Source organism: Miscanthus floridulus, chromosome 1 (assembly GCF_019320115.1).
Source record: "Miscanthus floridulus cultivar M001 chromosome 1, ASM1932011v1, whole genome shotgun sequence".
Taxonomy (NCBI): Eukaryota; Viridiplantae; Streptophyta; class Magnoliopsida; order Poales; family Poaceae; genus Miscanthus; species Miscanthus floridulus.
In genome coordinates this window covers 173482880-173508507 of record NC_089580.1, presented here as the reverse complement: position 1 = coordinate 173508507, position 25628 = coordinate 173482880, and the positions used below count along the sequence as shown (strand labels likewise).

Sequence of the window (25628 nt, the reverse complement as noted above, 5' to 3'; positions counted from 1 at the left end):
GATTTTCAACAGAAATTATTACTTTCCCCTAAAAAAAACAGAAACTATTATTGAGAAAATGGTAAGCATGAAATAATAGAGTATTGATGAATATTCTTGAGAAAATGGTAAGCATGAAACAACATAATCTATCACGATTTTCAAAAATAGTGCAAATGGACGAAACAAAACGGAGCACAATGTTCACGCAGGTATAGTAGTCGCTCTTTTTAGCACTGGGAGTCTGGGACAGAAACTTCAGTGGAATTACTATTAGGTCATACGTACGGCACACTAAAGGCATAGATACACATGGTACGGTATTTTTACTAAGCTTGATCATAAATGAAGTTGATGTACATACCAGAGTACCCAGACAGACCGACAAATTATTTGCAAGCGCACTTTGGCTTTGTCCCAGAGTATTGTGTATTTGGAGATAATAGTACAAACCAGGTTGGTCGTCGGTGTCGCTACAAAACTTGACATATGAATCATCATGATGAAGGCACGATTTACCTGTGCAATTTACAAATCAAGTTACTCTATAGCTAGGTAGTCTGTCCATTGTCCAATCGAAGTTTTCTGTCACTGCCTGCAATCCTACATGAGCATCGATCGTGGCAGCTGGACTTGTCCCACTTCGATGGCACAATGCTTTTGTGAGCTTGTGGCCTAACAAAGACGCAAATTCTACTTCTCAGATGGAGTCTCAGTTTTCGGAGGAGCTGTCTGCCTCTGGGCCTGGGAGCGACCCAGATCTAAGTTTTGCATCTCACTGGCAAGCAAGGCCCTTCTTTCTTTCAGAAAGTTGAGTCGAGTAGTCAGCTTGGCTAATGCAGAGGATGGTGCGGCCCCAGATTCCTGATAATAGAGTGGCATTAGTAACTTCAAGTCAAAGTGGCATCGTTAACATAATCTTATCAAGAGACAGAAAAGGGTGATTATGGTGACCCAGGGTAGTAAAATCAGTGTTTATTATGGTGCAGAATGTGATCACCTCGGTTTTAGTACTTGAATAGGCATTTGAACCTTGAACCCTGCTCGTAACTGGACTATTTGAGTGCGGTCTCTGTGCAAAGTTCCATCTTGATGTAAGTGATCCGTCTTGGCCGTCCTTCCCAATCTCACCCTTTGAATACAACATCTTCTGAACCATTTGGTTTGTAGCCCAGAACATGTCAGGTACAGAATTAGACCCTACAATTGGTTGTGCTTCGACTGAGGAGCCAATCTGTGGAGAAAGGCCGGCATTTTGTTCACCTCTGCAGAAAGGGAGGCCAATTATGTCTCAACCAAGGATTCTAAAAGGAGGCAAATATTATGAACAGTGAGAAAGTAATATTGAATGCTTGGCAGTAAAACCTTACTCGACAAACTTGTCTGCATTTATGTATTGCTTGCTGTTGCATGATTCACATAACGAGGTGGAACTCAACTGGACTTGGTTGTTGAGTTGTCCCCGAAGATCAGAAACCTTTTGCTTCAAGTTCATAATATCAGCTTCAGCAGCAGCAACTTCCTCAAGATCTGCCTTAGTCTATTATCAACAAAAAGAAAAGAAAAAAGCTTCAAATGGCGAAAACCATTATCTATCTCAATAGCCAGATTCAGAAAGGGTACCTTGGTGTCTATCGTTGACGGGAAGGACACTTGTCCTCTTCGCATATTCATTAGCCCAGACTCCAATGAAGCCCTCAAATTTCTCTCCTTCTGCAGCTGGTCTCGTAAATTTTCCACCTGTTGAATGTGCAAAGTATTCTTGTTGAACAGAGAAAAAAGCAGAACATTGCAAGCACAACAAACAATTTCCAGAAGCATGTAAATGCAGCATAGTTCTGAGTCAGAACTCCCTGTATAGAACAAATATGAAACAGGAGCGACTGAGAAATCAGAAGGCAGCTGAAATACAGGAAGAAGGATGGAAAAATCCGCCTGTTAAGTTCGTGTTCTATGCTTCTATCTCCAGTGCCTACCAATGAGTGAACTCTTGGTTTTTCTTTTGGTCAAGGGTCAGGTTTCTTAATGTGCTAGTGAGAGTTTCTGTACTAAGGTTGAGTGTGATGTGAGTGTGTGGGTCTGGGTTTGTGTGTGGTGCTGTAAGACCACCTTTTTTCATTCTTCTTAATATAATGATACACAGCTCTCCTGCGTGTTAGAGAAAAAAAAAACTTCTATCTCCAGTGTATAGAAGCAGACTATATGGTCCAGTGCCAGATGGATACATGGCTATGACAAAGTGACATTTTAATATTTTATTAATGGTTTATTAAATGGCATTGCCCTCACCCCTGCCTCTGCACCCAAACATTACCATGCTAGAAACTTTTTTTATCTGAAGGAAGAAATAAACTGATGCTTCACTGTGGCACCATGTTCAAATCCTTTGCTGACCATGGCGATAACCCAGGTCAAGTAAATAACCATACGCTTTTGATAAATGTGAGGTAAAAAAAGTTGGCTGCAAAGGAAAACCTAGACCTACATAAAAGGGCGCACCACCGGCAACCTCCTTAGTGGTTGTTTCTCGTAGTGTGGAGTTTGTTTGTTTGTATGCTCTCACGTGCTGAGGCATGCATCCAGTGTCTTTTGGGCTTTTGCCCCTCCCTGTACATATAACTCTCTTCTTCTTAATTGAAAGGCAGAGCTCCTGCCACTTACGTTCAAAAAAAAGTTGGCTGCGTAATGACATTAGAACATCCAATAGAATCAGAACTTCATTCAGTTTGTTGTTATCAGGGAGACATTCCTACAACAATAAAACATGATTGCATTGGATAAGTTTGGGCCGCAAGAAGATGTTTGTTTGGAATGTACTCATACTTTAAAAAGGGGAAAAAAAGAAGAATCATGTTAAGATATTGCATATCGTTTGTCCTGGGCATCCAAAATGACAAGAACAAACAGCAATCTGACCGAGTACCATGACCATGCCTCGAGCAAACTGCAGGGAGTCCATTTGCTGACTCTTAAAACATGAGTAAGGATCAATTTATTTCAAACTTATTAGGCTATAGCTTGGGTTTGGATGTTTGGATAGTACTTGCAGCATAACTGCTATTAGAACAATCTCACCTTCAACATAATGCATGATATCTTATGTCTTTCTTAATTATTTAAGTTCAAACCCTGCCTGGTAGGAGTATTCTCTTTCCAGAACAGCAGCAGCACCACCACCACCACCACCAACAACAACAACAATAATAATAATAAGCCAGGCCTTAAGTTTGAACTCTTACTTCTTTTTCAAGTGCTACACGACGCTCATGTAGTGCTTCTTTTCGCCTTTCTAAATTTGCCTGGAGGACTGTGTTTTCTTTTACCTGAAAAATAGAATCATCTTACATGGAAGAATGTTATGTTACATGATTTTCGTGTGATCCTAGGGAAAAGGTTGTACCTCCTCTGTAAGTTTAGATTGGAGATGGGTCTTCTTGTTTTCAAGCTTCGCAATATGAGCCCTAGTTCAGAAGCTGAATTAGAAAAGAAAAGGCAGCTCAAAATAACAACAGATGTAAATTCTAAAGCTGACTTGTATTTTTATCTTTATAAGTTTCCATCTGTCCTTTTTAATATATTTTTAGTTAGAGTGCAAGGTAACAAGAAACTGTTAATAGTTAGCAAAGTTCATAAAACCTACAAATTTTGGAGAATCAAAGGGCAAATGAACCTATATGCAGTGAAAGAAAAAAAAACTTTCTATGTATGAATTGAAAAGCAAGTTTGTATTTTATATGCACTACTCATCCTACAAGTGGGAGTTGAGAAGAATGGAAAAAGGAATATAACCCTTTTTTAGCTAAAGGTGATTTGGTCCATAGCAGTCAACCATCACATTCTTTTTAATCACACCCCAACTAATAGAACTGGGCAACCATGTAAGAGCAGAAATAGTTTATTCCCATTACTAAATCCTAACAGTGGGCTATTCCAGTTATTCTCTTTGGGACGTCATGTGATGAGTTCTTGGTTGCTGAGGAGAACTAGCCAAACAACAAACAAAAAAGAATTTGCTACTTTTAGGAGATGTCTATAACTCTTCCGATACATAGCACATGCCCAGTTGCATTGCATATAAGGCTACTTACTCGTCGTTATCACTGCAACAGCCAGCCTCCTCTGTTGACAAGCCTTTTCTTGCCTGTAAATAAAGTGTTTCATCCAAACTGTAGGATAACACTAATTCTAATACACAGAATTATGTGAATAACAATTAAACTTACTGAAGTACGCCCCCATGAGTTCCTTTTGCTTACTGACGAATGAGCATTTTGTTTTTGTATATGATCTGTGGATGAACTGTTGCTCTGCATTTTAGATGTATCATCCACTTTTGGAAGAGAAGAAATTTGATTACTGTCTTTCATGACCCTTGCAGGAGGTTGAACAACTTTATCATTGTCATCACATGTAGTGCTCGAGATATTGTTATTAACCTATGGGTAATGAGAAATTGTAAGGGCAACAAACAGGTTGCAAGGGCATTTAATGAGAAAGGAACGTTTATATGTTTTAAAATTTTAAAATGTAACATAGTAATTTCAGACTTCGTGCAGTGTTATGCATAGAATCTTAGTCTTATCAATATAATTTCCAAGAATATTGAGTTACTGCGACCATGATTTTTCTCATCTTAGAATGAAATTAGATGGTTTAAGAAGATACCTAGAGTAATCCCTTCAGTCAAGAAAAGAAAGGCCTTTTTTTGTCTTTTCAGAGTAAAAGAATGCTATTTTAACCACTAATTTTTCAAGAGTGTGATTTAGAAAAAGTATTTCACAAAAAAAAATCACCCGCGTCATTTCAGTTGTCACGAGTGATTTTCTCATGGCTGCATGCATCCTATAGAGTTGCTGTCTGAATGAAATACATAATAGCAGTCTATAAAGATGTATCTTATTAGCATTGCAATTATATGCTACCTTCAAATACTAAATAAATTGCTGACACGTGTTACCAGAACACAATTAATGGGATTTTGGACTATCGGTTGAATATGAAAGCATAAAATCTTCAAGTCAGTTCAGATACAACAAATAACTAGTTGAGTTCTTCTTAAGAGACTGTTTATTGAGTCTCCCTGAGATATACTCGCCGGTGGAGGTAGTTGCTACTCAGCCAACCAGGTTCAATTTGCACCTCCTATATATATGATGATGCTAGGCCAGACATCTCTCCCCCAAGGCGAGTTTTTCTTCTTACAGCATATCATCATGTGCAATTGAGAATAAGCTTTAGTGTTGGTTTATGCACATCAAGAAGGTACTACCTGATGAATGAACATGCTCAACATATAATTTACCGGTTCAAGTTTTAAGTTATGTACAATGGGGAAGTTTTTATAGCCAATAGTGAGGATATTTGCAAAGGCTTTTGTTTAACCAATCAATTAGCATAACTTTGTTCGTACTAGGATTACTTGTTATTGACATATTCTGCTAAAAATGATCCTACAAAAACACAAGGTCAAGTAAGAATTCAATGAATGAGGCCCATTTGACTGCTGACTTCACATTAAATTTACTTTAGATAAGGACTAGGATAAGGACTTATGTCCAGAACAGCAATTTCTGTTCCGTAATGAAATTACTGCTTCTATTGAAAATTTAACAAGCACAATCTGATAGCAACATATTAACTAGATAGAGGTCACAAAGCTGTTGCAATATGAACTATTGGTACAAGTGGGATTTTTTAAAGTTCTGTCTTGAAGTGTTTGTTAGGTGAAGCATTTTTTTCCTGGTTTCTTTTAGCAATTTTCTGTTAGTTTATGGAGGGAGGGCCAGAGACCACCACAGAGTTAGTTCATAAAGCATCTTCTCCTTTTATTCTCCTTCAGATACTGTCTGAGGTGGATTAAAAACGCTATGGAACAGACTGTCTCTAATAGTACAGTATGATAAGATATTCATTCTAGGGAAAGTTAGTACAAAATCTTGTTGATTTTTTAAGGGTCTCCAAGGTACAATTTTGAAAAGTGAATTTTGTCACATAATAAGTTAATGACCAGTGGAGGAACTTTTGACAGAAAACCAGAATCCATAATCATCATTTCAAGTAGATAATTTAGAATTTCTTTTTAACAAAAATATTGTTGGTGAAAATGTTTCTTCTTAATATAATGATATGCAGATCTCCTGCGTGTTCAAGAAAAAAAAGTTGGTGAAAACGGAAAATGTTTTACCAGGTCTGTGAACACTGAATGGTTACGTTTAGGAAGATAAGCTCTGAATGCTAAAAGCAAGACAATGAATAGCATGATAAAAACAAGATATCGATCATAAATGTTTACAGGAAAAGAGATATCCTCCTTTCGATAATATTAGAAAAGAACCCAGTGATTAGATGAAGTACCTTATCATCAGCATTATCAATCCTAATGTTACTATCACATTCAACCCTCATGCCAGAAGAGTGTTCAGTATCATCATTTAAATCTTCTTCAACATCTTCGCCAGAACCATAGGAACCATCGTCTTCAGGGATGTCATTGTCTGTCGAATATTCCTTGTCAATGTCAGACTCGGTATAAGCATCTGAAGAGTACGAACCGTCTTCAATATCCTAAACAGGTAATTGTTGGATTAAAATCCATAACAATACAGTACGGATTCAAATGGAGCGAGTTTGCAAAGAAAAGCATGTCCAGGGAAAAGCAAGTACATCAAATATCTGATCATATTCCTCAAGCATAATAATAACAATAGCTTGAGCATGGTTGGCAGCAGCAGCAGCTTGAAGCAACTGGAATGAACCATCCCCAGCCATACTGAATTCACTATCAATTTCACATTCACCAAGAAGAAGAGGACGCAGAAGAAGCGGTGCCATGCAAGCTGCCAAAGCAGATGGAGACATCCTATTTACAGCTTTGTGTGATCCAACAATCTGCATCATTTTGAGAATCCTAAAAGAAAAGGCAATGAGTCTCATGGATTTCTGCGATTATCAGTTTACCATACAGTCTAAAGGAAACTATTAAATATGAAAAAAAACCATGTACATATTCTTCAAGAATGAACATAGACAGTAGGGGTCATGACACCACGAACATTACTTGTGCAGTCTACAATTTGGTTTATAACACATTGGAAACAAACCATTATAGGTAGATACCTCTGCAACAATTGACGATTTGGTTCTGGGAATACTTCATATATCACTCTATTCATAGCATCAAGTCTTTTTGTCTTGTCAGTTCCTGTACAACCATTTGTTTTGATCAGTTTATAATTTTTAGCATAACACAATGTTAGTAGATAAGGGGTTAAGCTGGTATTTTGGTATGTACTCCATGAAAGGTAGTTAGGCACTGAAAATCAAGATGGGGCACATTGCTGAAAAAATAAGTAAGTTTCAAGTCAGTCTTACGGTAAGCTCTAACCAGGGCAGTGCAACATGGTGCTGGAATTGGAGAAGATGGCATCTCTCGAAGAATGCACTGCAGTGATTGAGAATCAACAAACATTGCTAAAAGAATAGAACCACAGTTTATTCCTATTGTAGATCATAGTAAATGCTTGTCAAATAAATACCTTAATACAGTCACCAATAACATGCGCATCCTCTTCTGGGGAGAACTCGTTCTTTCCTACAAATTCATATTGAAAGATGTGATTTTAAACACATAGCTAGTAAGCCAGAGGAAATACAACTCTCGGGTTATCCAAACTTACATCCTCCCAAACTAGCTTCATGAAAATATGCATGGATATAATAAAAAGAAAAATAACTTACTAGAACTACATACAATAAGCTCTTGGTAAGACACTGCGAAGTGCCAAACCTAGTTATCTTTACTTAAAAGGTAAAATGGTCAAAGTACAATAACTCACCCTTTTCGTAATCCTGAACCCTGCGTTTGACTTCTTCAACATCAGCAGACTGACGGAGAATTCCTTCAACCTTCACACCTACAAAGGGGGAGGGGGGGTCCACTTGTCATTGAACATCAACTTGGTAAATATATGTAGGCCTGTACTGAATATTTATTTCACCAGGATATTTATTTCACAAATTCATAACTACCGGAAATTACAGGCAAACATGTGTATTGAATTATTAAAACATGGAAAAATGATTTACCATAATCTTCGATGAACTTTAAGGCCTTCTCCAGGAATGCTGTATTGCCATCAGCATCGACAAGTGCAAATTCTGCTGGTCTGCCGATTACAGACTTATCCTCCGCTGCAATGGATCGAATTTGCTTACTTGTATTCCAACTCCATGATAAGATTCAGTCCCTCCCCACCAAATCACAGTAAGAAAGAAATAGACAAAAACAACTATTCCAAATATTGTAGTCTCAAGTTCCATTGTGAGAAGTCTCTGGTTTTAATATGTCAGCAAATATATACTGCATTATCTGACATCTGATGCAAATTTTCATTTTTTTTTATGCCACCTGTATTATATGTATACATGGTAGCTTGGTGTGTTTATCCCATCTTGGTCCATGAGGCCCAAAATCTATTTATATATCTCATGGATAATGGATGAATGGTGCAATTGTAGATATCCTCCATTCTCTTTTTAACTCTTGAGATGACTGGATGCAGTGATTTTGATGAAATATGTAAGGTACTTCATGTATATTGACTAACAAATGATTGGCCAAGCCCCTGTAGGGAGCATGCAACTTGATTAAGTTAGTGTCCTAGAAAACTCTGGTTTCTAAGTACAAGCACAAACAAACAGAATCGAACAAAGAATTGGAATGTTTATCTGGCACAGAGTCATTTTTCGCAGCATAAGTCATTTTCATCCAGGCCTTACAGAACTTCTAAATCAACAACACATTAAAGACATGTAAAACGAAGGTAGCTGAACACAAATTGGAACAGTATCAACCACACTTTTACAGGCACAGCTATCAGAAATGAAAAAGACAGGAGTCAATAGCTATTTTCTCGAACAATCAGGAGAGCTGTGTGTCATTTCATTAAGAAAGGAGATAAAGTACAAAGGGAGGAGCCAAGAGCTATCAATTTCTGTTAGGAATTCATATATCCATTGAAATTTTGAGTAGCCTATTGTTTCCCCAAAAAAGTCTAATTTCTTTTGGTCTAGAAATTATGACTTATTAGTAAGTAAAAGAGAGTCATACATGCAACTTATGATAAAGTAAACATAGCTTACCTTGTTCAACAGCAGCTTCAACAGGTTCTGTTATGTCAGTGCTGACTATCGGATGTTGTCCCGCTGTATTTGCAACACTGGGTGCCTGAGCCAGAGCATTCTCCAATGCACTTCTCCACTCATTTAGTTCTTCTGTAGTTTCTGCCTGCTTGATGAAAAATCACACCATTAAATCCCTAGATGATACCATGAGCCTTATTAATTATTGTTGGACACCCACATTGCAACCCCAATCCCACTGACGCACCTGTTGCCCCACTAGTCACTGCAGCAGTAACATTGTTACACACTCCCAAATGCCAACCCTCCTATAGTAACTAAGAAACTGAACCGCGGTACACAACCAACCTTAAGGGTGAAAGTGCGCCCATCACGGCCATCAGGAAAGACGACTGTTATAACTTTCCTTTCTTCTTTGACTATCATACTGAAACATGCACAAGATATAAGCTTATAAGACATTATTGAAGGAGATTTATACTTCAACAAATATCAGCATTAAATTCATACCTTGCAGTGTTATTCAAGTCAATTCCACCAAGTGTAACAATTGGTTCACTTCCTTTGGGAGGGGGAACACTCTGCAAGTAAATCAGAAAATTGAGGATAATTGCAATGTTAGTGCATAACCTAACATTTCAGTTTGAATAAATTACTGAGCCAAATCCATAGGAAATTTCACCAGTTTTACATGTAGCTGCAAGCATGTTTAGCTCTTGAAAATGGTTACATGCACAGCCATTAGTAGAATTATTATTTTGTTTTTTGCACAGAATCAAACTATAGTACCACTTGTAGTTATAGGTTCATTCAGCTTTCCTGTACACTATGTAGGTATAGTGAATAATGATACAATGACCTAGATCAAATCAGGATGCTAGTTTGTAGTTCATCTGCTACGGTGCTAACAGTGGGTATACCTTGCTTTACTTGATTACAGCTCAGGTAAATCTAAGCAAGCAGATGGGGATAGTGAGCAACACAAACTTCTTGTTAAAAATATTCTGTAGAGTTTAGGTGTAGATGCTAAGAGTTGGATTCATATACTTACTCTTCCTCAAAACAAATTTGTGGAATTTATATACCAAGTTTCATAAGGCTCACAAAACATCAGAACAGAAAAGATCAAATGAGATCTGATCAGGGTGTGAGGGCCCATTGGGTATACGACGAGGTACAGTTTGTAGCTTCCCCAGCTGGCATCCTACCCCTAGTTGAACTGTGTGCCATATAGTATAGGTATCAAGGGGTCTAACCCCACTGGATAAAGGTATCTCATCACCTAATGTCTTCTTTCAGAATACACTTCATCTTGGAGTGTGCTTTATTACAACAAAATTTATTCTAGTCCAAACAACAATTTAAATTATTCAGAGCATTGTAAGTTTGTAACTGAAGCAAAGAGACACAACAAAGTACATTTTCTACAAAATGGTATTAGATTAATTAGTTAAAGAAAAGGGAAACAGTATAGAAGGAATGATAGCAATTCATCTTACAGGATCGCTCCTGAAGAACACTAACGATGTCCTTGTAAGAATAAACCAACGCTTTTTCCATACTGTCCAGCCAATCCCTGTAAGCTATCCAATTTAATGAAATGGGAAGCATAGAGTAGACAGAAATATGTAAAACTTCATGTTGAAACAGAAGTGGTCAGATGTAAAGATGACAGAATGAAGCAACCAAGCTTCTATAAAAGGTTCCACATTAAAAAGGATCAGGTGAAAGCAGAAATATCCTGACCCACCTAATTAAACTGCAAAGATAACATCCCCTGCTAAATGTAGTGAAAATATGGAAAATTTCTTATTGTTCTATGTTGGCCTGTTGGGCTAAGTATAGGTGTAAGCAACATGGACAACTATCCTATAGACGTTCCACCATTTTTCTTGAATACGCAAGAGGGTTGTGCATCATTTCATTAAGAAGAAGAGTACAGGGGTTTCAGCTTTCCTGATGTTGATGCATCAGGGTAAATATAATTTTTGCTACTAAAGATCCTAAGATTTACCACATATCTCTATAAAAACATATATACACTTTTAGTGGTGCACCGGGGTGAATTTGCTGCTAGCTTCACCCCTGGAAAAGTATAGTACAAAAATACAAAGACAACACACACACACATTCACCCCAATACCAACAGCTGAGACTTGACCAAAGCTTGTTTGACCCTGCGCCAAAATTTTTAAGCATATAATTTTATAAGAATTATAAACAGATATCATATGTTTTTTGGCCATGCCGCTTAGAGCAAGTAGATTGTACCATGGTCTACTCTAACTCAGATGCCACTCAAAATGATGAGTACAATTCATGGGCGGTCCTCAAACTTGGTGTGTGTGTGTGTGGGTGGGGGGGGGGGGGGGGGGGGGGGGTCACCTGGTCCCTGTACTCTCAAAATGCTATTTTCAAGTCCTTAAACTTGCTTCCGGGTCTCATACACGTCCAAAAAGGGCCTAACCCACTCTGTATGCTGATGTGGTGGACCCGACATGTGTCCACATGTCATGTCCACCATTCCTCTCATGTGGGACCCATACATCAGTAGAATATATTTCTATTTTAATTTTTCTCTTCTCTCCTTTTCTCTCGCCCTCTTCTCTCCCACCCATCGACTCATCCATCTCTCCCTCACTCTGCTGTGCACCGCCGGCGCAGCTGACTCCACGTCCAGCCCCGACCTGACATGTGGGCCCTCGCCCGCGTGGGGGCCTCGCTCGGTGGCAGCATGGATCCATTCTCGGTCCATGCAGCGCCAGCTAGCCGGAGGCCCAGCTTGCCTCGACGTGGCGCCCACGGTCTGAGGCCAAGCTCGCCTGCCATGCTTCGCCCGCAGTCAGCCTCGCCCCATCCGCAGCGTCCGCAATGGATCCACCAGCGGCGCCCGCGGCCGTCCTCGCCTCGCCCCCACTAGTGGCGCTTCGTCTATGGCGGGCCCCAATTGTAGCGCCCGCAGCGTCCCCGCGCCTGCAGTGGCCTTGCCAGCGGCACTCGCGGTAGCCACGCTTGAAGATACAGATGGAGAGAGAAAATGGGAGAAAAAGAATAAACACATGGAGTGGGTTGAGCCACTTTTGGACCCAGATGAGATCCGAAACCAAGTCTAGGGAGCCAAAAATAATATTTTGGGAGTACAGGGACCCGGATGAAACCCCTTGCCAAGTTCAAGGACCAGCCGCGAATTTTACTCGTGTTATCTACCTTTTATATGTAATCCACTCTGCTGGCTGATATCCTATCATCTAAAAATCATGGCATATAACAATACACATCACAATACACAATACAGTTTGCCATGGTTCCAAAATCTGCACAATGAATATTCTGATACACATACGATATTGAGATTACTGCTATGACTTCTCAAGATGTACGTTTTTCTGTCTTCCGTACTTGAAAGCTCGACCATTGGTAAATTTAGAAGTTAGAAGGTTATGTTGGTCTAATTTTAGACCATCAGAAGGATAATCATCCTATGTCATATACATATGAAAATGTTACCACAAGTTAACGTAGCCATGTGAAAACAGAATTTATGCGTAGTATCAGCAGGAAATAATACCTTTAGATGAGAGCAGTAAATTTCCACTCTTAAGAACCTGCAGTAAAAGAATATGTGGATTCTGAATTAATAGTGTTTATGCAGTTGTCCGATATGACTAAATGCTCGTTGAAGTGCAACTGAATCTTAGGAACGGTAAATCTGAAGTAAGTGATGCATAGCTCTACAGTGTATCACTTGCCCTAGGAAATCTATATCTATATATATATTTCTTATAAAGCTAATCTCCACTGCAAGTCTATCTCAACATGCAAGCCATCCACATCATCCTCCACTAACTATCCACATCATCTCCCACTAATAGCCATGTCATCCCATTAACTTCCAACCTCTTAATTGCAAGATATCCACATCAGGAATGGGCGGGGTATCTTCTAGTTATAGAACATTGAAAGGCCATTGGGAGAATGTCCTTTGCGTCTTTGTTTTTATGTACAACCAAGCACAGCTTTGTGAAAACACATTTTTTTAACTGCAAGAAAATCCAACGGACCTGACAGTTTGGACAAGTTGTCGGTGAATTTTCACCAGCGTCAGATTTATTAGTGATCTGAAAGTTAGAGTCTCCCGACCCACATCGGCAGACCTTGAGTTGACCGACATTCTCAGGGGACTGTGAAGATGATACCTGTCAAGAATATGAAACAAAGCAGGTTAAATTAATACTCAGAAAAATGCAACAATCCAAGGATGCAAGAACTTTTGGAACTTCAGTTTAATTAAAAAGAGGAAAAGTGCAACCTTTTTGCATGAGCAATTATGTGTATATACTGTTAGCAAAAACAATCTCGAGAGCAAATCAGAGAGAACAATGGTACCATTCCAGTAGAACAATGAACTATATGAATAACATAACAGCCATTTTACCCGTTGATCAACCAAACTGAGCTCTATCAACTCGCTTTGTGTTGCAACATTACATTAATCCAGTATCTTTTAAGTGAAACTAAGATTCAACTGAACTTCACTAAAGTGACATGGTAAAGTCCAATAAAAACTAATAATAAATTCACTAACAGGATCAGGACATGGAAAAGATAGGCGAATTAAGAATGTAAGTGAAACATCAAACATATGCCCCCCCTTACTTGCTGGTAAGAAGTCCTGAATTCCGGAGCTGACATTTTGTGCTCTAGGTTGCTGACTTATGAAGACCTCAGGATGATTTCTGTCCCACCGATAAGTACAGTGTTACTAATGATGATTTCATTAGAGTTATTCTATGCAGGAATAATAGAAAAGAAAGAAACTACCAGGTTACAACAGGAAATCATGTTTCAGTGGTTTTCTGTTGGAACCTGGTAATATGGATGAATTTTTTAAAATTTGAACTAGCTTTATAAATTCTTCGAGTAATAATCCTCATGCATAAACTCCAATTCCCCATGTTATGAGAATTTTTTTTTAACAACAACATTAGCTAAGCCATGATCATGCACAGTTACTGAAAATATGTGCACGAACTACCAGTTAGCCCAATCGCTGACCTACCAATCCTATCGATTTGTAGTATCATACAAATTATAGCTAAGCAAGAGCGGCTGTGATGTGATCTTCTGAATATCAAGATTTTCACAGGAATATGGAGGTTACCAGAAGGCACTGAAGCATAAAGCTTATTTTAGTTCTTCATGGGTCAGCTTCAGATTCACTGGGTTGAATTCAGCATCCACCATAAGTGTCAGCTTAAGTTTTTAATCCATTATTTGAACCTGGGGTATCATATAGCACAACACCACATAGTCACAAAGAGAGGAAAAATTTAATAAAACTATGGAAACTCTCGTGGTCTTGTTCAATGTAATAGTATATATAATATACATTTTAGAGAACCAAAACTATAGTAGAAGTGATAGGCAGATAAGAGTTACAGTTCCAACATCATGAAGCATGCAAATAATTGAACTTGGGTTCATGGTAGAATTTCGGGTGCCAAACTGCCAAAGCATTAACTTTCTAAATGATTCTTTTTTTTGGAAAACCTCTAAATGATTCTTAACACAGAAGTAACTGCATAACTCTTTCTTATAGAATTAAAACCGCAGTGCTTTGAAGCAGCATTCCACTCATAAGCTTTACTATGTCTCGCCTCACTCAACATGCTGACTGCAATTCAGCCAAAACATTTTGCTTCTGAGGAGAGAATTAAAGCTGCACAGCATCAGAGCACCTTTCTTCAATGGGTCGGGAACACGATATCACCAAGAAATTTTGCACTAAAATATAGAAGAGAGAACAAGTTTACACTGCACATGACACGGACCCAGAATTGTTTTGAAAATCTTGTCATTTCTGCCCGCTAACAAAAATCTCCCGGGTCAAAAGCCACACCCGCAACGATCTGATGCACTGCACCCTACAACAATTGATCTAATTCGTCAATGAATGAAGCACGCAATGGGCCACCCCTCTCCCGCATGCAACAGCAACACGGCGGGGAAAGGCTCTTCTGATGCGCAAGCGCTGTCCCCCAAAACGAATGCAGCCTGCACAGCATCCGGAAGCCAGATGAGCACCCGGCAACCCTATTGTCTCATACGCGCCTCGATCCCAACCTACGAAGGATTCCGCACACCACCCCCTGAAATGCGCGACGCGCACCGATCGAAGAGCGGAGGCGGCAATGCAGCTCACCTGCGGGCACGGGCGGCCCGGAATCTCACGTCGGCGCGCGCGGAACTGACCCTGCCACCTTCCTCTTCCTCTCTTCTGTTCGCGCGCGTTCCTCTCGATCCCCTCCCTCCTGGCCTCCTCCTCCGCTCCGGTCTCCCCGCTCTATTTTCTCTCGCCGCTCAGGCTCGTCCCTCACGCCCGCACTTTCTCCGGGAAATTCCGTGGCACGGGCGAGCCCAGGGAAATACACAGCCTAACGACCCTCAGCCTCACTGCATCCTAGGACCGCAGCCTCCGGGCCCGACGTGTCAGAGCAACGGTACGATTCCCCTCGCGTTCTCCACGTTCGTTCCGCCACGAGCTAGAGCGGGCGTGCGGACCGGGTCAAGCGACTGGGTCCGTAGGATCTCGATGGTAGGCACGTGGCGGCAGATCAGGCGTTCACCCAGGGTGACAATTTTGTGCGGGCGGAGTGGGAAGCACGTCCTGACGAAAGAGCAGAGCCGTGGGGATGGGCTTGCAACCATGCACTACCAGCTCTGGGCGTGGGCCCCGATGCCATGCTTTTCCCACCTGCTCACTTGACGTTGTCCGTGCTCGTTGGTTTCGGCCAGCCCAAAGTAGCTAGCCAGCAGTATTTTTCTTTCGTAATAAACCAGCACCGGTCAGTCCAAACCAGCTCAGAAACCAACCAACGAACAGGCCGTGTACGTATACACTGTGGAAGTATCTTGTATTCATGTGTGGTCTCTTTTATCGATAGCATGTTCGCTCGCTCGTGGGTTTTAGCCAGACCTTATTAGCTATGATATAATATTTTTCTCTCACAATAAACAACATCAGCTGGGTTTATCGGGCAGAAACCAACCAGCGAAAATGCTGAATCTAGGAATCTCGCATGATGATTTCATCACAAATGTGCGTGCAACAATCCCTGTCATGGGCATGATGAGTGCACGACCAAAAAAACCCGTTCCGTTGGAGCAGCCAGCAACCAACCTGTTCGGCTGCATGCTTGCATCGTCCATGCCGCCGGTCCGTCCGAAGTCCGAACGATCCCCCTGAGGCCCTGACTGATCTGAAAACCAATAGAACTTCAACCGGAGGACCGAGATCGACCCATGGCAGTGCACATCAGGACTGCAGTGCAATGCCAAAGCCGCAAAAGGACGGTACCTGCTGTGCCATGCAGCATGCAAAGCCATGTGCGTCACGGATGACCCCGGGCCCTCTTCATGGCCGCAACAGAACAGACGAACCGCAGCACCACTCTAAAATAAACAAGCAATGCTAGGCATACGTACAAAGCGTGACAAACAGTGCCGCCAGGGACAAGAAATGCACCCAGCAGGAGCAACCAACCCTTGGGATTCGTGCCAGAAGCGGCGTGGTAACTTGAAAGTTGAAACGTATAAAGAGTTTTGAAATCCGATTCACAGCCACAGAATTTTAAGTACATGCATTGGTAGTGAGACATTTATCAGATTGCTATATTCAGTGCAGTGTAAGCGTTTGATAGTGACTCGTGCAGAGTTTACCAGTGCTGGTGAACAATGACCACTGTTTCACACGCTCTAGCAAAGCGCATCTGCTCTCAGTTGTCCCCTCTTGGTTCGTCGTCCTCGTCGAGATTGATGCCTGAGATGCTCATTTTCCCTATATTTACTGCAAATCAAGGAAGAATGAATGAAATACTACAACACGGTTGTGGCCACAGCTGCTGGAAAATCTAGCTGTTGAATGAAAATCCTGTGCTACTGATAAGGGGTTGCACACTGTGTAGCACTTTGGTGTCTTTGTATAGACTTAATGGTTATCCATGCTATCCAATGCTGTTCATCCGAGCAGATTTCGTGCATGCATGGCATATTTACGCTAAATTACTGGTATTCATGTTGAACATTTCTCGTAATTTATGCAGAGTCTTAGTGCTTACCAACTGCATCCAGTCCACATAGATTTGGCATGTTATTTGGCAATATGATCTTCGGCGTCTTTATCAGCCTTCAGCGTCTCACATTCAAAAGAAAGCAAGACTTTCTCATTTCCATGTTCCTTCTCAACCAAGCCCACAATGTCATCTTCCCACCTGCATAGTAGTTTATTTGTCTTAGGGAAACCGAAATCATTCTAGGAACTCAATAACAGATATAAATAAATATCTACATTGCAGTGAGGGTTCATCCACAGCATGGGGAGCATCAGTCCTAGAGAATTTAGCATGGGATTACTTACAGAACAGAAGCATCAATGTTGGCACATTAATTTTATTCAAGGCACCACCATGCAACTGTTTACTGTTGTCCAAAGAATCACTATTATCTTGTAAAAGGATGACATGTTTGAAGAGTTTTTTGTACTAAAAAACTCATAGATTGCCAAGTTGGACTTCAGAAACCAAAAAGAAAACTAAAAAAAGGGAATAGGGGTTTGAGTTCATCAATATTCAAGTGTATCAACTAAGAAAAGAACTTAAGCATCAGTCCATTATGCAGCTAAGGCTTGCTCTAATGTTTGACTGATGTGGCACTGTGTCGAAAGGACCTTGTTGGGTGGGTGAGTCACCTGGGCTGTTATGGTTAGGTTTTTTCACCGGTTTTCCTTTAATTAACCATGCGGTTGTATGGTTTTTAGGCCCAGATTCCCTCATAAACCAGGTCAATTATTTCTTCTTAAGTGAATTGTAGGAGCTCTGTGCCCTTTCCTAAGTTTCTTTGAAACAAAAAGAGAAGGGACCTTGCTAGCTTTAAAGCACTGGACATGACTCATGGTATGTAGATGCCAGACCATCTACATTAATAAGCAGTTATAAATTATGAAGAAGTGTTAAAGTAGTAGCACATCTTCGTTACAAGTAAGATTAAGAGCTGATCAGTCATAGCTCTTTGACTGCTTGAAAAACACGCCAAAATGAAATAGTTAAATAAAAATCCCTAAAAACAGATACATTTTACATATAGAGCATGTTGAGATTATCAAGCACATAGCTCCACAGACATCTTGAATCATCTAATCAGAAAAGACTGTAAGTTGGTATGCTTTGTGACACACCATGCCTGACCTCCCATATCTAAAGTTGCAGAATAATGAACTTATCATTGCGGTGTTGGCATCCAAGATTAAGAGATGATAGCAACTTGGTAAATATATATCAATGCTAACAGACTAGATGCACCACCAAAATGTGTAGTGTGTGCAGTGAATCTGTTACACGATTTGGACACTGGAGGTCAAGCGTGTGTCAGAAAACTTAGCGGTACTCCAAGCCACTATCATTTCTAGATTAGATTACTCTAAATGTCTGGCAAAACATGCCCTTTGATAAGTCTAGCTCAAAGACACTACAAAAGAACTTTGCTGAAAATATAATGTGATGCAATATGGTACTTTACATAAAATTGTTATGTTCCAGAAGTGCCAAAAATAATAAGACAAGAATTCCTAGCATAACATGTTAACTGGAAATGGGACACAAGAAGCCATATAGATTCTCCGTTCATGCACACCGACATAAATCTATGCAAATCCTCATGTCTGAGCAACAAAAACATCACTTGATATTGTTTGACAAAAGGTGAATTCAGTAGCACCAAACTGAGCTCTGAAATCTAATAATAAAAATTTACCCATGCAAATAGTCAACGTTTTGTAATCGAGCAGCATCATGGCCCCTGCATTCCACCACAAGCACCTTCTCTCTCTCTTGCTCTGTCACATCAGCATCACAGATTGATGAGAAAAAGCTAACCTCAACCTAGAAACATCATACATTCTGGAGAAAGTTATTCTCTGTTGCACAAATTGCACAGTTTAATGAGAAAAATTAGCCTCTATCACAGAAGCTACATAGTTCCATGACAAAAGATTATCTCTTTTGGCTCTGTTGCACAGACTTCACAGTTTCATGAGGGCACACATTAAGCCTACTGCTTGAGCCTAGAGCACAAAATGGTTGTAGGTGAGGTATGGGTTCAAGTTCCCCATTCCCCTCTTAAAAAAAGAACATGCCATTTTATCCTTTCATGATAAATATAATAACTAAGTGTAGGTGTATGATCTTTTTACATCAACTACGATGGACCAAAAATAACCAAGATAGTTTTTTAGTTAAAAACAGGATTATTGATTAGTACAAGATATGGTTGATGAAGCAAAGCAAATACATAAGACATGCCTCACCTTAAAATCAATGATGGTGAGCTTTATAAGGCGGTAGTCCTCTCCTCGGCTACATTCCATCTCACAAGATATTGCTTACATACTAGAAAAAGGAAAAATAACAAAATAAGCTAATATCTACCTGTGACAATATAATCTCAAGCTTATCAGATGGTGAACTAGTGCAAAGAACAAAGTATTCCCAACCAACCATCTCAAATCCACTAAAATAATTAAGAACATGTTATCTCACCAAAGCTACCAAGAAGATCAAAGTGACTAATCTAGCCCCTTTTTACTGAATGTAAAAAAATCAGTAACATAAGAGGAAAGATCCTAGTTCAAGACGTTATAGAATTTTATACATATTTTTTATTGCCAAAAAGTGCTGGGTGTAAGAGCATAAATGTTGGTCTGGTGACTGGTATTGCTCGGGATGATGGCACCAAAAAGAGGTACTAACATAATTCCAACAGATGAGAAACCCTCTTATGATATATAACACTACCATCTCAGCCATTCCTTTAGTTTATTTGACTCCAATTTCTCCTCTACAATCCGCAGGTGCTCCGCAGGAGAGCCTAGCCACGTCACCTGAAAAACCTCGGTGTTCCGTTCCGTCTTCTTCCTCCTTGCCTCTCCTTTTTTGACCCACCCGGCCTCCTCCGGCTTTCCCAGTCGGCCAGTCCCCACCCCCAAGCCAGCCGAATCTTACCGATTCAGCAATCGAGCAAATCGATCTCCGTGCAATCCCACCTCCCAAACCGAATCCCTCCACCGACCCAAACCCTAGCGCGGACCCACGTCCCGTCCCCTTTCCCCGGCGTTCGGGCCGGTGTCGGTGATGCGGGCGGTGCTCGCGGACGGTGGGATGGCGCCGGAGGCCAACGAGTCGTCGGGCGGCGCTGCGGTGTCGCTGGGGCCGTTATGGTGGGCGTCGGAGTGCCACGGGGTGCTGTACAGCCTGGCGGTGATGCTGCTGTCGCTGGCCTTCGTGGGGTTCCTGGCGTGGCAGGCGCGGCGGAGCTTCCGTAGGCTCAGCTACGGCCGCTCTCACGTCGTCGTACTCGCGTACTACGTGCTCCTCTGGGCCGTCGCCGTACTCAACCTCCTCTGGTGCTTCCTGCAGGTTCGGATTGGCTGCCATTGTTGCTTATCGCTAAGTCCCGTATTGCCTGGTGATGAAACTCTCCGTGCTTTGATTGGGTTGTTGATTTGGTCATTTGATGTTTATTAGGGGAATGCTTTCCATGAGAAAAAAAAGTACTATGACTAGTGAAAGTCAGGGGGAATTCCATCTTGAAAAGTAGGGGCAAGTGGAGCTAACGAGAGATGAACTTGGTGGTGACAATGAGCTATGAGAAATCTATACCAGATCATGAAACTTTTGAATTGTATTTTCAGGTTTGACTGATAATCAGTAATGTTTGTATGTTTTGCTAGTGTTCGATTGCTGAGTAGAATAAGTAGGTAAAAAACTGGAAATTAAGTGAACTTTTGGTGAACATGAGTTGTACCTGTTTTCCTGAGTAGTCTTCTGATGTTTCAACTTGATAATGGAATAGCTGAAGACCGCATCGTGATTGAATCCTATGGGTAGGATGGGTAGGCTAGGAGCTGGTCACTGGTCAGGGAATCTCAATGTTGAGCCAGTAGCAAGCTTTGGTGGGTTTCAAAAAGGAAAGAGCAAGTTCCTGGTGGTCATGTGATAGCTGGTAATGATGAACAGGTGGCAAGATCTGCTGGGTTAAGGAAAAATAAAGTCCGTGGTAGCTGGGTGTTGATGTCAAATAGTACTTCACATTGGTCTGGTTATTAGGCTTAGATTTTCATGTGCACATCTTGGTATTGTTACTAATATAAGTGGATTAATCCATATTTAGATTTGATATGGTCCTGCTGTACAGAACTACAGAAGGAAAATCAAATGAACGATCCTGCCTTATGAATCCAAATTTTCATTTTCATTTTTTTTATATTGTGTATTGCCTGTATCTCTTATCTAAGTATGGAACATATTTTCCCCCAAATGGCAGGCATGGCAATGTATGCCTGACAGGGCATTTTCTTGGAATGTACTGTCACTGTTTACAAAATCAGGAATGTTATTCTTGGAAGTCAGTCTCATAGCCTTTCTACTTCAAGGAAATGATGCCAGTGGTTTTGAATCTTTGGCACGAACCTTTGTTATCTCTGGAGCTGTAGTTGCTGCTGACGTATTGCTCAAGGTATGATTCTACTCCAAAATTCAGGCATAGTGAACAGTGATTAGCTTTTCTTAGAAGTGATGGGTATTAGGGTTCTTTAGTTCTTGAAGGTTTTGGGATTCAACTAGAATTTTTTGAGATGCTGTGTCATATTTTCTTTCTTAGATCTATAGGTTAATTGACAAGTGTATCTGGTCCGTAATGTTACTTTATTAGAAGAACATAATATGTTTCTTATTTCCATTGTTCCATAACAGTGGATTGGCTATTGCAAGTTGGTACTGATTTTCTATCCATAATAGATCTTGCCTGCCCATCTCATGTCACTGCAAAAGAATTTTTTGGCTGCTCAGTGAAAGACAAGCCCCCATGACTTAACCTAACCTGACACACCTTTCCTTGCTTCAATGTGTTAAATCACGTTGCAAGTGGAAAGCGGATTAATACTCTAGTTCCCTTGCTGTAGCCTTCTATGCTATCTTACCTATGAAACTGACTTTGTCCTTATTCAGGCTATATATGTTTTTGGCTTTGGTGTTCCTTTGTTCATTGATGCTGATCAAGGAACTGGTGGGAAATGGGGCCTATGGATTATTCACAAACTTGTGCTTACTGGAGTCTATGGGTTGATTGTTTTCATGCATCATTCAAGATGGAGAGACAGGCTGCCTGGTAATTGGTTACTGTTTTTGTATGTTTCAAAATTCTTTTGTCTGGTGTTTCATGGCCATAATCTCGTGGTTGCTTTACTGCAGCAAAACCTGCATACTACAACTATGTATGTGCGATGTTGCTATTGAATGGCATATTACTGTTTGGATGTTTCCTTGTTGCAAGTGGAGCTGGATTTGGTTTATGGTACATATAGAACACTATTTTCAAAGTTTATGGTAACTTATTCACCTTCAAGAGCAATACTTGATGATGACCCCTTTTGCTGTAGGTTATATAATCTCACAACCGTATGCTATCATTCTCTTTACCTTCCCCTCCTATATGTGACTTTCTTAGCGGACTTCTTCCAGGTACCTTCTTGCCTATGATCTGTTACTTTGCTTTTGTGTAGTGCTTCTTCCTTTAGTCCCTTAGCTTGTGTACTGGTATATTTGTCTGTGGCTTGTAATAGTATTATTTGTCTTTGCTGATTTATTTTGTATGTGTAGGAGGAAGACATGCTCCTAGAGAACGTCTACTATTCTGAAATGAAGGATGCTGGGTTCTTTGATGCTGACTGGGATTAATATATGGCTACCGCGGAGTATGACCATTCCCATGTGAACTACGCTGTGCTTTTTCTTAATCTGGTGTACTCTCAACTTAGAACAGAAAATGTATGTAGCTAACCGTGGTAATGAATGGAAATATGTAAATCTTACTGCTGCATACTTCAGATTTCAAGTGATTTCACTGTTGAGAAAGGATGGGTGATAAATTCGTTTTTTCTTGAATATTCAGAAGGATGTTTGGTTCCTGATCATTTTTTTCGCCTGAATAATTGGTTGGTAAAAGCAAAAAGATGGAAATATGTACTGACCCTGCTCCATGTAATGCGTTCTAAAGGTCTTGTGCTAGATGTTTGCTTATTTAATTCGTTGGTTAGGATGTTTTGTTGGGAGGGGTACTGTAAGCGTGAGACTTTCTATGAAGTTTCTCTTATACTTGACTGTATGCTGGAATGTCTCCAGCAAACAGCACATGTCAGCCAGTGATGTAGCTGTATAATCATGCAAAAGTCCAGATTGTTGTCTGATCATCCTTGAGCTATTCAACTAGCTGTCCAATAATACATTGACCTACTCAACCTTCACCAGGTCAGTTGGCACTGATGACAACAAATTGTCCTGTTCATATGCTTTCTTGGCTCGTATATATGACGTCAGTTCCTTTTAACTTTTCAGGGGAGGAACTAAGCTATGGCTACCATGAACCACTTTACGTGGCACAAGGATTCAAGCAGTCCAAACAAGATTATTGTGATGAGCCTAAAGGTATGCTCTTTGGCTTAAGATTTTCTTCCCTTATAGACAATACAGTTGTTGAATTTTAATCCGTCATTAATTTTGCATTGTGCTTTTCTTTCCGGTAGAATTTTTTATGTGTTAAATACCATTGGACTTTAGTTTTCTCAGTGTCACATTTATACTGTATAACATTGTAGATTTTGGTATGTTCCCCACTCCCGTCAAAACTCTAAACTAACATCAGGATGTAAATAAGTTTTGGTGTCAATTGAATGGTTTCGGGATGCCTCTTCATTGTATTGAATGATTAGAAGAGCCTGTATGCAGGACAGTGTGTTTGTGACTACCTCAACAACGTATTGCCCTTCAGTCATCAGTAGTCAAGTATATTGCTCGGCTGATTTTTATAGCTCGTTATCTTTGATTAAATAGGTGTGATGGACCTGTAATGGCAGAGGTTTCAAAGATTTTCCATTGTACGGGTTATCAATGGCTCTTCAAAATCAACTGCTGGCATCAGATGAAAACAAGTTGGTGCTAAATAGATGCCTTTGGTACGTGCTTGGTAACTGTTGGAGATAGTGCTCCTGAGGTGGTACCGGTGATGGACTGGGGGCCGTGGCTTGAACACGCGACGACGAACGGGCGGCGCCGTGCTCGGCGCCTAGGGTTGCGGCTACGACAACAAGATGACGGTGAATAGGAAGTGAGGCCAGGCGCCCAAGGGAGACGTAAGTCTCAATCCCAGGCTGAATCGTATTAGAAGTAAACTGTTTAACTTATACAAGACTCAATAACCAACTTCCTAATCTTTAGAGAATAAATCAACTGACTAACTAACTCTAGATATGCTAACAACTTATCCCAGCCGGCTCCTTGGCGTGGCCTTAGCCACTTGCCTTGTCGCCTGGCTTATCCTGCCTATGGTATACCTTGCCCACCATAACATCTCTCCCCTCCCCGACAAACAGCTCGTCCTCGAGCTGGAAGTCAGGAAAGCGAGTCTTGAAATCATCAACCGGTTCCCAGGTGGCTTCAGACTCATCCAGACCGGTCCATTTGATGAGAACCAGCCAAGTGCCGCGACGCAGCTGTGCCTTGAGAGCGCGCTCAGGTTGCAGCAGTAGACGACCGTGATGAAGTGGCGGCAGTGTAGGCAGGATCGTTGGTGGCGTTCCACGCCACGGCTTGAGGACGCCGACGTGAAAAACATCATGGATCCTGGCACCATCAGGCAGCTGAAGACGATAGGCCACGGCACCAATCCGCTCCAGGACTTGGTACGGTCCAGCGAAATGTGGGCTCAGCTTGGAACGCTTGCCCGGCACCAGGGACTGTGCAGGGCGGTGGAGCAGCCGGAGTAGCACCCAGTCGCCCACAGCAAACTCCATGGCGCGATGATGACCATCATAGTGACGCTTAGCATACGCCTGAGCCTGTAGAAGGCGTTCACGCACATCCTGCAAAAACGAGTCCCGGTCCCGAAGAAGAGTGTCCACTGTCTCTGTCGAGGCCGAGCGTTCAGTGTATGGCAGGTGGAGGCCGGCCGAAAACCACTTCAAAAGGCGTCGTCTTGAGCGCCGCGTGATAGGACGTATTGTAACAATACTCCGCCCAAGGAAGCCATTCCAACCAGGCAAGAGGGCGATCTCCTGTAATGCAGCGCAAATACATAGCTATGGTCTTGTTGACAATCTCCGATTGGTCGTCGGTTTGTGGATGAAATGCCGTGCTCATGCGAAGCTGCACCCCGGCGCGCCTGAAGAGGTCTTTCCACACATTGCCCGTGAAGACCGGGCCCCGATCACTCACGATCGAGCGAGGGAACCCATGTAGCCGAACGATGGCCTTGAAGAACGCCTTGGCAACCGATGTTGCAGTGTACGGGTGGCTCAGCGCAATGAAGTGCGCATGCTTCGAGAAACGGTCCACCACTGTGAGAATCACGCTCTTACCATGGACGCGAGGCAGCCCCTCCACGAAATCCATAGCAATGTCCGA

At 41.3% G+C, this 25628-nt stretch overlaps 2 protein-coding genes and 1 pseudogene across 4 annotated transcripts; 1 reads left to right on the top strand and 2 right to left on the bottom strand.

Annotated features, from left to right (window-relative positions):
* Positions 1-358: 358 nt before the first annotated feature.
* On the bottom strand, positions 359-15490 carry LOC136548426 (rho GTPase-activating protein REN1-like). Of its 3 annotated transcripts, XM_066539964.1 has the most exons (25): positions 15323-15490; positions 14952-15044; positions 14282-14400; positions 13777-13856; positions 13182-13316; positions 12689-12725; positions 10620-10696; positions 9631-9701; positions 9469-9547; positions 9121-9265; positions 8065-8169; positions 7815-7892; positions 7515-7570; positions 7351-7420; positions 7096-7180; positions 6643-6886; positions 6334-6543; positions 4203-4415; positions 4068-4120; positions 3380-3440; positions 3219-3302; positions 1603-1719; positions 1350-1519; positions 980-1244; positions 359-843 (listed from the first exon to the last, which is right to left on the bottom strand). In XM_066539964.1, exons 4-25 carry the CDS (start codon positions 13810-13812, stop codon positions 673-675), a joined length of 2562 nt encoding a protein of 853 aa, XP_066396061.1. In that variant the 5' UTR covers positions 13813-13856; positions 14282-14400; positions 14952-15044; positions 15323-15490; the 3' UTR covers positions 359-672. The 3 variants fall into 3 exon arrangements, with proteins under 3 accessions (XP_066396061.1, XP_066396056.1, XP_066396067.1); XM_066539959.1 differs by lacking the exon at positions 14952-15044; XM_066539970.1 differs by lacking the exons at positions 14282-14400; positions 14952-15044.
* A 1405-nt stretch (positions 15491-16895) lies between these two features.
* Positions 16896-25628, bottom strand: part of LOC136548454 (uncharacterized) — a 68936-nt pseudogene continuing 60203 nt past the window's right edge.
* LOC136548446 (protein CANDIDATE G-PROTEIN COUPLED RECEPTOR 2-like) lies at positions 20036-23084 on the top strand. The gene is made up of 6 exons (XM_066539975.1): positions 20036-20588; positions 21496-21687; positions 22179-22338; positions 22422-22524; positions 22610-22691; positions 22830-23084. Exons 1-6 carry the CDS (start codon positions 20304-20306, stop codon positions 22905-22907), a joined length of 900 nt encoding a protein of 299 aa, XP_066396072.1. The 5' UTR covers positions 20036-20303; the 3' UTR covers positions 22908-23084.

What these genes read in the sequence shown, in the direction of transcription:
- LOC136548426 (XM_066539964.1), bottom strand. Translation starts at nt 13,812, where the DNA reads ATGTCAGCTCCGGAATTCAGGACTTCTTACCAGCAA. An exon ending in TGTTCTTCAGGAGCGATCCT is followed by an intron (nt 9,702 to 10,619) that starts GTAAGATGAATT and finishes ATTTACTTGCAG; the next exon opens with AGTGTTCCCCCTCCCAAAGG. An exon ending in TTGATAATGCTGATGATAAG is followed by an intron (nt 4,416 to 6,333) that starts GTACTTCATCTA and finishes CATTACCCATAG; the next exon opens with GTTAATAACAATATCTCGAG.
- LOC136548446 (XM_066539975.1), top strand. Translation starts at nt 20,304, where the DNA reads ATGCGGGCGGTGCTCGCGGACGGTGGGATGGCGCCGGAGGCCAACGAG. An exon ending in ATGGAGAGACAGGCTGCCTG is followed by an intron (nt 22,339 to 22,421) that starts GTAATTGGTTAC and finishes GCTTTACTGCAG; the next exon opens with CAAAACCTGCATACTACAAC. An exon ending in GGAGCTGGATTTGGTTTATG is followed by an intron (nt 22,525 to 22,609) that starts GTACATATAGAA and finishes CTTTTGCTGTAG; the next exon opens with GTTATATAATCTCACAACCG.